The sequence below is a fragment of the Bos indicus genome, chromosome 1, assembly GCF_029378745.1.
Source record: "Bos indicus isolate NIAB-ARS_2022 breed Sahiwal x Tharparkar chromosome 1, NIAB-ARS_B.indTharparkar_mat_pri_1.0, whole genome shotgun sequence".
NCBI lineage: Eukaryota > Metazoa > Chordata > Mammalia > Artiodactyla > Bovidae > Bos > Bos indicus.
Genome location: NC_091760.1, coordinates 83,853,485 through 83,865,513, shown reverse-complemented (window position 1 = coordinate 83,865,513; position 12,029 = coordinate 83,853,485). Strand labels below are relative to the sequence as shown.

Below are 12,029 nucleotides of genomic sequence, written 5' to 3'. Positions count from 1 at the left end.
TATTACATCCCTCCCACTTCTTTTTGCCTTGAAAAAAAGGATGTAAGTCTCTAGAGACAGGGCAGTTATCTTGAATGTCAAGAGAAAGGCCAAGGACTTCAGGTACTAACCTTGACATTTTATGAGCAACTGAGCAAAGACAACAGTTACCTACCAATCATTTTAAGCTAAGTACTTTTTTTTACTTTACAATATTGTATTGGTTTTGCCATACATCAACATGAATCAACCATGGGTGTACACGTGTTCCCCATCCTGAACCCCACTCCCAGCCACCTCCCCATCCCATCTCTCTGGGTCATCCCAGTGCACCAGCCCCAAGCATCCTGTCTCATGCATCAAACCTGGACTGGCGATTCATTTCATATATGATATTATACGTTTCAATGCCATTCTCCCAAATCATCCCACACTCTCCCTCTCCCACAGAGTCCAAAAGACTGTTCTAGACATCTGTGTCTCTTTTGCGGTCTCGCATACAGGGTTACTGTTACCATCTTTCTAAGAGCTAAGTATTTCTCTCATATATTTAAGCAACAATTAACTTACCACCAAGGGCATTCCTCCCCACTCCAGTACTCTTGCCTGGGGCTGCAGTCCATGGGGTCGCTAAGAGTAGGACACGACTGAGCAACTTCACTTTCACTTTTCACTTTCATGCATTGGAGAAGGAAATGGCAACCCGCTCCAGTGTTCTTGCCTGGAGAATCCCAGGGACGGGGGAGCCTGATGGGCTGCCGTCTATGGGGTCGCACAGAGTCGGACACGACTGAAGCGACTCAGCAGCAGCAGCAAGGGCATTCCTAACTGATAACACCTTTAAAAGTGTGTCAATCCTTTGCAATTGGATTTGATTTTTCTTAAATACTCCAAAGTAATTTAGACTAATGTGCTTAGCCGCTCAGTTGTGTCCAACTCTTTATGACCCCATGGACTGTAGCCCACCAGGCTCCTCTGTTCATGGGATTCTCTGGTCAAGAATACTGGAGTGAGTAGCCACTCCTTTCTGCAGGGGACCTTCCTGACCCAACGATTGAACCCAGGCCTTCTGCACTGCAGGCCTCCTACATTGTGGGCGGATTCCTGACTGTCTGAGCTACCAGGGTTTAAGCCCTAATTTACAGCGAGGTCTAGTAAACAAAGCAACACCACTGTGTGTCAAAAAACAAAAGATGTGACACAAAGTTACAGGAATACATTTCCTTTCAATGTTTCCTTGTAAATGGTTAGAAATTGTAACCCAGTGTAGTTGGCAGCTGGTTTTTCCCCCCCCGCCCCGAGTTGTGCCACAAGGTTCCCAGGACTTCAGCTCTCTCATCAGGGGCTGAACCCAGGCCATGGCAATGAGGTCCTTGTAATCCTAACCACTAGGCCACACTTTTCTCTTTTTAGACCAAGAAATATGAAGGATGAGATTTCTTTGTATCTCCAATAGCTTAATACTACAGGATATGTACTCAATCGCTTCTAATGAAAGACTACTTCAACAGTTCTTCAACTCATTTACAGTTCTGAAGCACAATGCCTGAGAAGGAACACAAACATGCCAGGTTGGGAATCTGGCTTTGTGTCAAAGACTGATGTTTATCTTGAGATAAACTTTTGCCTAGACTAATGTTTATCTTGAGAATCTCAACAAAAGTTAAGTGTGGGGCTGAGGACACAAAGAACATGATACACAAACTAGCCCCAGGTACAGTTCAGATGCAGAATATATATGTTACAGCTGGACATACAGAACTTATTGGATAGAATTAAGTACTGTGACTTGGTTCACTGAACACTTATTCCTTTCACCTAAGGTACATTCAGGAGAAGGCAATGGCACCCCACTCCAGTACTGTTGCCCGGAAAATCCCATGGATGGAGAAGCCTGGTAGGCTGCAGTTCATGGGGTTGCACAGAGTCGGACACGACTGAAGCGACACAGCAACAGCAACAGCAAAGGTACATTCATATGCTGCAGGGACTGGGAAGCTACAAACTGTTTTACAGATATCCTTTCGGTTAGAGTCGTGACGTGACCAACGCCTTGTCATCAGATTCGCAAGCCAGAACTGGGTTTAGTGAGGAGGCAGGACACAGGCATCACTCCCGAGGAAGGTGGAGGCAGCACAGTTCCTGCTCTGGTCAGCAGATCCATATCTAGCAGCAACTTCCCCAGTTGCCTCATTTATTATTGCATAACAGACTGCCCCAAGACTTAGTTGTCCTGAAAGCCTAATTACATCGCATGACTCTATGAGGTAGCTGCCCTCGGCTGAGCAGTTCTTCTGCTGGTCTCATCTGGAATCACTCATGCAGCCAGTCATCTGGCTGCTCAACTGGAGCTGGAAAGGCTACGATGGCCTCCCTGCCATATCTGGAGCCTCAGTACTGGCTGTTAGCTGGTTCTTTCTAAATGGTCTCGGTAATCTCTAGTCTAGTCTAACAAGAGCTTTAACCATAGCAGTGAGAGTGTTCCAAGACAGATAAGGATAAAGCTGCAAGGCCTCTTGAGGTCCAGACTCTGAACCTTGCACATTACTTCTTCCACATGCCAACCCTGCTTCAAGAAAAAGGGAAATAGATTCCAGCTTCAGATGAGAAAAGCTGCAAATGACTGTGGCCATGTTTTAAAATCTACCACATTAACTGCGGCAGAAGCAGTTATGACTCTGAAAGCATAGTCTGGAACAGTAATTCTCAACGCTGGCTCCTGAAGAGGAGCAGAATACTCCACCCCCAAATATGCTACTTTGGCACGGGGATTATTTTGAGCTGAAGACAACTGAGAAGCAGCAGATATAAGAAAAACTCTCTGCCCTGCCCCTATAGGCCTAGAAGCAGGATACACACTTGTAAGGGTGTACCCCCACCCGTCTCTACCAGGAAGGACAGAATTAACCACAAGACAACTCAAGACCCTTAAGAACTCAGAGAACATCAGAGGAATCTACATAACAATCTTTACTAACTCACCCCTATATTAACTTCCCACTATTTGCTGCCCTAGAAACTCAAAGTCCTTTCCCTTTGCCTTCTCATTTCTCTAAAACTTTGTTGTTCTTTTGTTAAAATGTATATAAGACCAAGTTCTAACCATCCCTTTTGGTTACTCATCACTGAGTACTTCCAGGTATATGTACAAAGCACATTTTCCCCTTGTTAACCTGGTTTTTTGTTAGTCTGGCAGGGCCCCAGCCAATAAACCTAATACTGGTAGACAGAAAACAGCTTTTCCTTTCCTATATTATACCTTAGTACTGCCTGGTAAGCTCTTAAAAACAGGACACCATGGCTTCACATCAGACCAATTAAATTAGCATCTCCAGTGTTCTTGCCTGGAGAATCCCAGGGACGGGGGAGCCTGGTGGGCTGCCGTCTATGGGGTCGCACAGAGTCGGACATGACTGAAGTGACTTAGCAGCAGGGATGGGATCAGTGAGTGCATCAGTATTTTTTAAGGGCTCCCCGGCAACCCACTCCAGTGTTCTTGCCTGGAGAGTCCCAGGGATGTGGGAGCCTGGTGGGCTGCCCTCTATGGGGTTGCACAGAGTCAGACTCGACTGAAGCGACTTAGCAGCAGCAGCAGCAGGTTTCTCAAGTGTGGGAGGGTTGAAAAGTTGAGATTTACCACAGATGTGGGGAAAACTTTAGTCTCTACACAAATCACCTGGGGATCTTGTTTAAAAAAAAAAAAAAGATTCTAATTCAGTAGGTCTAGGGTGACTCTGAGATGCTGCATTTCTAAACAAGCTCCTAAATTCCAGACTGACAAACTATGGCCTGCAGAGAGAATTTGGTCTTCCAACTTAAAACAGCTTTTGCATTTTTAAAGAGTTGTTTAAAAGAAAAATAATATCTGACAAAGACCTACATGGCCCTATTTTCTATCTAGACTTTTATAAAATAAGTCTGACAAACCCCTGTCCTAAACTGCTAGTTCATGAACCACTTTGAATACCAGGAGCTAGAAATGAATCCCCCACTCTTCCAACAATATTTCCACTTAAATTACAATAGTTATCTACAGGTTAATCCTAACTAATTAGAATTTTAAAAATAGGATTTGTAAACAAACGAAGAATTCCAATAGGAAAGTTTAACTAGGACTGACAGTGAGCATTTTTGGCTCATTCCCAGCATAACATCCACATCCTCTTTCCCTCTCGAAAGAGTACCCTGGAATTTCCAGCCATTTGGTTGGGGGAGGTACACCAAGCTCCTGACTGGCGTAAGCATGTCACAGTTATTTTCTTAAAACTCATCCTGAGTTAATACGTGGAAGATTAAAAGGGAAATAAATATACCAGATTTTACTAATTTGTCAAGTATTTAAATATATCTTAAGACTGTCATCCCAGTCTAAATTTAAGATTTACGCTCCATATAAATGATACATACAACTGAAAAATTATGCAGGCTTCTTTCAAGCCTAAACCATTTTTCAGAAGTGCTGCCAACAGTTTGACAATGGTAAAGTTTCTAAAAACTCTAAGTGAGATGTTCTTCATTTTCTGTAAAGAGCCAGACAATAAATATTTTAGTCTTTGTGAAAAACAACTTATATCTCTGTGGCATACTGTTCAGTCTTTTAAAGCACAGAAACCATTCTTCACTGGCAGGCTGCTTTGGGCCTGCCATTATAGTTTGCAGAAATTTTGAGGAATATCACTACCTGTAGTTCTTGTTAAAAAAAAAAAAAAAAGCAAATTCTCAGCCACACTTCACTCCTGTTACAACAAAAAATCACAAGGACTAAGCCCAGACCTCTGTTTTAATCATATCACTGACTTCATTCCTCCATATACTAATTTTAGAACTTCGAGAAGTGAAAGCAGATCTAATAAAGTTACATACAAAGAAATTTGCTTCTTTCTAGAAGTTACATTTCGGGCTCACCCACAATCTCTTTTTCAATGTCACCCCAAATAATGTCAATTTCAAACTCTGCATATGAATGACAAACTAAAACGTGTGATGGTAATCTTCAACACCACATGTATTTGTTTCAAATGGTCTCCATTTTTACTGGAACCTCCTCTTTAACCAAGTTGTTCTTCTTTTCCTTTCCCTTCCTAACACAGATCTTGAATATTGAACACCTGTTGCTTCCTAATAGCTACATTCACTCTTCTTCCCTCTCAAACTATGCAATTTCAACTGGGGTTTGGAATAAAGAATGGAATCAGGACCACTGATATAAATTACCACCTCCACCTGACCTCCTCATTCTCCCATCTCCTCAGGAGTTTTAGGTTAGTGCTAAGGCTCCACGTTCCCCTGTATCATGAAGTTAAGTACAATGTAAGCCAGTTTACCACAAATCTCTGATCCTACATTCAGTGCTTGTTTAGAACTACAGGTTCTTTCCCGCTTCTCCCACAACCCACCTCCTTTCCCCCAACCCACCTCTGCCCACCAGGCAAGTCGACAGGATTGAGGTAAGGCCTGGGAAATATACAGACACTCCAGATGATCTGAAAATTAAGGATGGCTCCACCATATTGGGGAGAAGGCAATGGCACCCCACTCCGGTACTCCTGCCTAGAGAATCCCGTGGATGGAGGAGCCTGGAAGGCTGCAGTCCATGGGGTCGCTGAGGGTTGGACACGACTGAGTGACTTCACTTTCACTTTTCACTTCAATGCATTGGAGAAGGAAATGGCAACCCACTCCAGTGTTCTTGCCTGGAGAATCCCAGGACTGGGGGAGCCTGGTGGGCTGCCATCTATGGGGTCACACAGAGTCGGACATGACTGAAGTAACTAGCAGCAGCAGCCGCAGCAGCAGCCACCATATTGGAGCCTCAATTATTTACCACTGGCTAGAGCTGGTGTTCCAGAGAAGGCAATGGCAACCCACTCCAGTACTCTTGCCTGGAAAATGCCATGGACGGAGGAGCCTGGTAGGCTGCAGTCCATGGGGTTGCTAGAGTCAGACAAGACTGAGAGACTTCCCTTTCACTTTTCACTTTCATGCATTGGAGAAGGAAATGGCAACCCACTCCAGTGTTCTTGCCTGGAGAGTCCCAGGGACAGAGGACCCTAGTGGGCTGCCATCTATGGGGTCGCACAGAGTCAGACACGACTGAAGCGACTTAGCAGCAGCAGCAGCAGAGCTGGTGTTCCAGAGAAGGCAATGGCAACCCACTCCAGTACTCTTGCCTGGAAAATCCCATGGATGGAGGAGCCTGGTAGGCTGCAGTCCATGGGTTTGCTAAGAGTCCGACATGACTGAGCAACTTCACTTTCACTTTCATGCACTGGAAAAGGAAATGGCAACCCACTCCAGTATTCTTGCCTGGAGAATCCCAGGGACAGGGGAGCCTGGTGGGCTGCCGTCTATGGGGTCACACAGAGTTGGACACGACTGAAGCGACTTAGTAGCAGCAGAGCTGGTGTTGAACTAAACACAAGGCTTCTTGCTATCATCTATCAGGTAGACTTCAGGCACTCATCTAACCAAGTAAGAAAACGGGGAACTGAAACTCTGTTAAACAACAGAAAGAAAATTCAGAGCCAAATACACACTAGAACCTTAGATAAGGGGTTTCTCTCAATTTATAGTTGAACTATTCTAATGCAAAAAGGGCAAACACTGATAGACCATACTCTTCACACAGCTTCTACTCAGGAAAAATCAAGTTTTCTTTCCAAGTCATCTGAAAACCAAATATTCCCTTGTCTCAACTCGTTTAACAGAAAAGCCTCTCCTACCATTTTGCAAGAGGCAAAGTGATGCCCTCCTCTGACTCCGCCTTCCCTCATAAATTCCTCTGAAGAAGTAATCTGTAGAAAAACAAAGCTTTTATAAAAATTGATAAGAGATTAAAAACTAGGCCCTGCGACTCTACCAGCTGTGTTAATTCTTTATTTGCTCGCGGGATTATGAGGTATGGTGCCCAATCTGCCCTTTACAGATTACTTCCCCTTCCCGACACGCCCCTCCCGAGAAAGAGGCTACCGCGGGCTCACGGAGATCTGGGCCGGGGATGGTCACTGAGCACCCGGGGCGAGGTGGCGCGACGAGAAGCGAAGACTGGACGGAGGCGTAAGAGGAAGAGAGAGAGGAGGGACGCGAGAGAAGAGGGGGTGAGGCAGGGGAGGCACAAGAGGCCCGCACGGCCTCCGCACCTGAGGATGCGCGGCCGGAATCGCAGGTCTGAGACGCGAGAAGCCCGGAGGTCGGTCATTACCTGCGCCGGAGCAGCCGCGACGGGGCCAGGGCCGCAGTGAGCTCTTCATAGCTGCCGCCGCACACTGGCAGAGTCCACGCTTGTCCACAGCCCCAGCCTCTCTGCGCCCAGCCTCGCCACGCCATCTTCCCAACCTCTGCCCAACCATGGCCCGACCTTATCAACCCCAGCCGGAAACCACTTCCGGGGCGAGGGACAACCATAGAGTGCCGAGGAGCAACCTAGAGCGCCCCCGTGCGGCGAAGCCCAGGTTCGACCTACGGACAGACGGGGACCCGAAAGCCGCCAGCCAGTCTACCGGCACCGCTCGGTCTGCATTTTGGAGGAGCGTCGTCTAGCCGCCCGGCCTACAGCCTACTGGCCCAGGGGAAAAAGAGGAGGGAAAACGAATTTACTGAATGATGCCATGGACCAGGCACTTTACTGAATTTATTACTCGCAAAACACTGAAGATAGAGGTTGTTACTGTTGTTAGTTTGTTGTTTTCTACTGAAGGGAAGCGAGTGGAGGAACCAATATTGCAACCCAAGTTTTATTAAATTACTACTCTTTTTACTGCACCTCACCATTTCACGTTGTGATACACTGAAGAGTCTGTGCATATAACAAAAGGTCAAAATCTGGCCTGAAAATCTAGATTCTAAATAAAACTCAAACCTCCTGATCAGCTCTTTCCCACCTGTCAACTTTATTTTCTGCCACTCCATCCCTCCCTCTTACCCTAACTGTGGTCATACTGAATCATCTGCACTTTCTGAAAAGCACAACTTTTCCAGTCCCTCCTTCTCCGAAGTTCGTATTAACCATCCTCACTGCCCAAACCACCTTTCCCTTCTCTTCCTACTGAAATAATTTGTCCTTCAGACCAACTTGGAGCATCACCTCTTCTAGGAAGCTGTAGGAAAAAGTTCTCCTCCATCCTGGCCAGGTCTGAAAGTTAAGTGATAAAGACATTAACAGGACAAAAGCACACCGATGTTATTAAATTTTTACATGCTCATGGAAGTCTTCACAAAAGAATGAAGATCAGAAGAAAAGACTAGCGCAGGAAGTTTTTATACCTTTTCTACAAAGATACAGGGCTTCCCTGGTGGCTCAGTGGTAGAGAATCCACTTGCCAATGCAGGAGAGGTGAGTTTGATCCTGAGTTGGGAAGATCCCCTAGAGAAGGAAATGGCAACCCATTCCAGTATTCTCCCTGGGAAATCCCATGGACAGAGGAACCTGACAGGCTGCAGTCCATTGGACACAGAGTCACATGCAACTTAGCAACTAACACAACACAGCAACAACTGCAAAGAAACAATCTGTGAAGAACTGACAAGATGATGCGGCTTGGGCTAGGGGGAGTCCAACCAGGGTTAGGTAGTGCTTATCTTCCTTACTAGGAAGGTAAGTGTTAGGTTAACGAAGTTTGTTGCAGATTGCACCAGTGTCTCATTGAACAATAATATTAATAATTATTAGTAATAAATACTCATAATATGGAGGTTGCAGAGAACAAAGCTTTATTTAGGGTCTCAAGAATTGCAATTCAGAGGCACAGATTAGGGTAAAATGAAACATCTTCTGGGTAAGAGAAGGAAGCAGAGGCCTATAAAGGCAAAAGCCACAAGGTTGTTCAAGAATTAGGGAGTTCCCTGGTGGCCTAGTGGTTAGGATTCTGGGTTTTCACTGCCATGACTCAGGTTCAATGCCTGGTTGGGGAACAGAGATCCCGCAAGCGAAAAAAAGAAAAATTATTGATCCTGAGGCAGTCCCTTAAGGCATTTTCCTTAAGGGATGGACTCTTGCCAGTTATTTTAGGCTAAGAGTTTAATAAACAGGTAGGCTGTCATGAGTTAATTTTCAGTTCAGTTCAGTTCAGTCGCTCAGTCGTGTCTGACTCTTTGTGACGCCATGGATCACAGCATGCCAGGCCTCCCTGTCCATCACCAACTCCCAGAGTTCACTCAAACTCATGTCCATTGAGTCGGTGATGCCATCCAACCATCTCATCCTCTGTCCTCCCCTTCTCCTGCCCCCAATCCCTCCGAGCATCAGGGTCTGTTCCAATGAGTCAACTCTTCACATGAGGTGGCCAAAGTATTGGAGTTTCACCCTCAGCATCAGTCCTTCCAATGAATACCCAGGACTGATCTCCTTTAGGATAGATTGGTTGGATCTCCTTGCAGTCCAAGGGACTCTCAAGAGTCTTCTCCAACACCACAGTTCAAAACCATCAATTCTTCAGCACTCAGCTTTCTTCACAGTCCAACTCTCGCATCCATACGTGACCACTGGAAAAACCATAGCCTTTGACTAGACAGACCTTTGTTGGCAAAGTAATGTGTCTGCTTTTGAATATGCTATCTAGGTTGGTCATAACTTTCCTTCCAAGGAGTAAGCGTCTTTTAATTTCATGGCTGCAGTCACCATCTGCAGTGATTTTGGAGCCCCAAAAAATGAACTCTCTGACACTATTTCCACTGTTTCCCCATCTATTTCCCATGGAGTGATGGGACCAGATGCCATGATCTTAGTTTTCTGAATGTTGAGCTTTAAGCCAACTTTTTCATTCTCCTCTTTCACTTTCATCAAGAGGCTTTTGAGTTCCTCTTCACTTTCTGCCATAAGGGTGGTGTCATCTGCATATCTGAGGTTATTAATATCTCTCCTGGCAATCTTGATTCCAGCTTGTGCTTCTTCCAGCCCAGCGTTTCTCATGATGTACTGTGCATAGAAGTTAAATAAGCAGGGTGACAATATACAGCCTTGACGTACTCCTTTTCCTATTTGGAACCAGTCTGTTGTTCCATGTCCAGTTCTAACTGTTGCTTCCTGACCTGCATATAGGTTTCTCAAGAAGCAAGTCAGGTGGTCTGGTATTCCCATCTCTTTCACAATTTTCCACAGTTTATCGTGATCCACGCAGTCAAAGGCTTTAGCATAGTCAATAAAGCAGAAATAGATGTTTTTCTGGAACTCTCTTGCTTTTTCGATGATCCAGTGAATGTTGACAATTTGATCTCTAGTTCCTCTGCCTTTTCTAAAACCAGCTTGAACATCTGGAAGTTCACAGTTCACGTATTGCTGAAGCCTGGCTTGGAGAATTTTGAGCATTACTTTACTAGCGTGTGAGATGAGTGCAATTGTGTGGTAGTTTGAGCATTCTTTGGCATTGCCTTTCTTTGGGGTTGGACCTTTTCCAGTCCTGTGGCCACTGCTGAGTTTTCCAAGTTTGCTGGCATATTGAGTGCAGCACTTTCACAGCATCATCTTTCAGGATTTGAAATAGCTCAACTGGAATTCCATCAGCTCCACTAGCTTTGTTCGTAGTGATGCTTTCTAAGGCCCACTTGACTTCACATTCCAGGATGTCTGACTGTAGGTTAGTGTCACACCTTCGTGGTTTTGTGGGTCATTAAGACCTTATTTGTACAGTTCTTCTGTGTATTCTTGCCATCTCTTCTTCATATCTTCTGCTTCTGTTAGGTCCATACCATTTCTGTCCTTTATGGAGCCCATCTTTGCGTGAAATGTTCCCTTGGTATCTCGAATTTTCTTGAAGGGATCTCTAGTCTTTCCCATTCTGTTGTTTTCCTCTATTTCTTTGCATTGACCGCTGAGGAAGGCTTTCTTATGTCTCCTTGCTATTCTTTGGAACTCTGCATTCAGATGCTTATATCTTTCCTTTTCTCCTTTGCTTTTCGCTTCTCTTCTTTTCACAGCTATTTGTAAGGCCTCCTCAGACAGCCATTATGCTTTTTTGCATTTCCTTTCCATGGGGATGGTCTTGATCCCTGTCTCCTGTACAATGTCACGAACCTCTGTCCATAGTTCATCAGGCACTCTGTCTATCAGATCTAGTCCCTTAAATCTATTTCTCACTTCCACTGTATAATCATAAGGAATTTGATTTAAGTCATACCTGAATGGTCTAGTGGTTTTCCCCACTTTCTTCAATTTAAGTCTGAATTTGGCAATAAGAGTTAATTTTAGGCTGAGTCAAATAATTATCTTGAGTTTCTGGAACATTGAATAGATCTTCTGGATCCTGCCATTAAGACAATAAGTTGTCCAAAGGTCAGATTCTTTGACTGAGGAGAATCTGAGAAGGCTGAGAAGTGCATAGATCACACTTTCTCAATGATTTCCCAACTCTCTAAAATATAGAGCTCTCTTAGCAATACTGACTCCATTTTGATTTTACTTTCACATTGGTCTCCAGTCTTTGGACCGATAAGGATCTGTCTCCTTGAAAGGAAACATTTATTTTCTGTCTTTAGAAAGAAAAGGAAGGGGGCAGTGTCTGCATTTGTTGCTGCTTTTGTTATATTTTATTATTTTTGTTTGTTTGTTTTTTGTTTGTTATATTTTATATTTGCATTTACTGCTTCTTAATTGCCTTTGGCTCAAAGTAACTTTTATGTCAAAGAGTCATATTCAGAGGTGACATTTTGGTTTCCAATAAGTCCTTCCTCTTAGACCTTCACTCTGATTTAGATGACCTTGAGTACTATAATAATACCACATTCAATCTATAAATATTTATTAAATACATAATGCCAGGCAGTATAGGCTTCCCTGATAGCTCAGTTGGTAAAGAATCTGCCTGCAAGGCAGGAGATCCTGGTTTGATTCCTAAGTCGGGAAGATCCACTGGAAAAGTGATAGGCTACCCACTCCAGTATTCTTGCGCTGCCATTGTGGCTCAGCTGGTGAAGCCAGGCAGTGTACTAGATCTGAGATATATTTTAAGAAGACACTATCTCTGACCTCACAGAGATCCTGCTCTACTGAGGAAGAAGGGAGCAAGTCAATAAACAGGCAATTACAATACATTGGAAGAAGTGCTATGGTCAGAGAA

The 12,029-nt window shown here is 44.5% G+C and overlaps 1 protein-coding gene across 3 annotated transcripts in view; it reads right to left on the bottom strand.

The window, feature by feature from the left end:
* PARL (presenilin associated rhomboid like) overlaps positions 1–7,348 on the bottom strand; it is a 54,802-nt gene extending 47,454 nt beyond the window's left edge. Inside the window, exon 1 of one of the 3 annotated variants that reach the window (XM_070791087.1) lies at positions 7,181–7,348. In XM_070791087.1, coding sequence (XP_070647188.1) covers positions 7,181–7,305 — 125 coding nt within the window. In that variant the 5' untranslated portion in view covers positions 7,306–7,348. The remainder of the gene's footprint in view (positions 1–7,180) is intronic. The other 2 variants (XM_019958931.2, XM_019958923.2) reach the window with 2 other exon arrangements.
* Between the last annotated feature and the right edge of the window lie 4,681 nt (positions 7,349–12,029).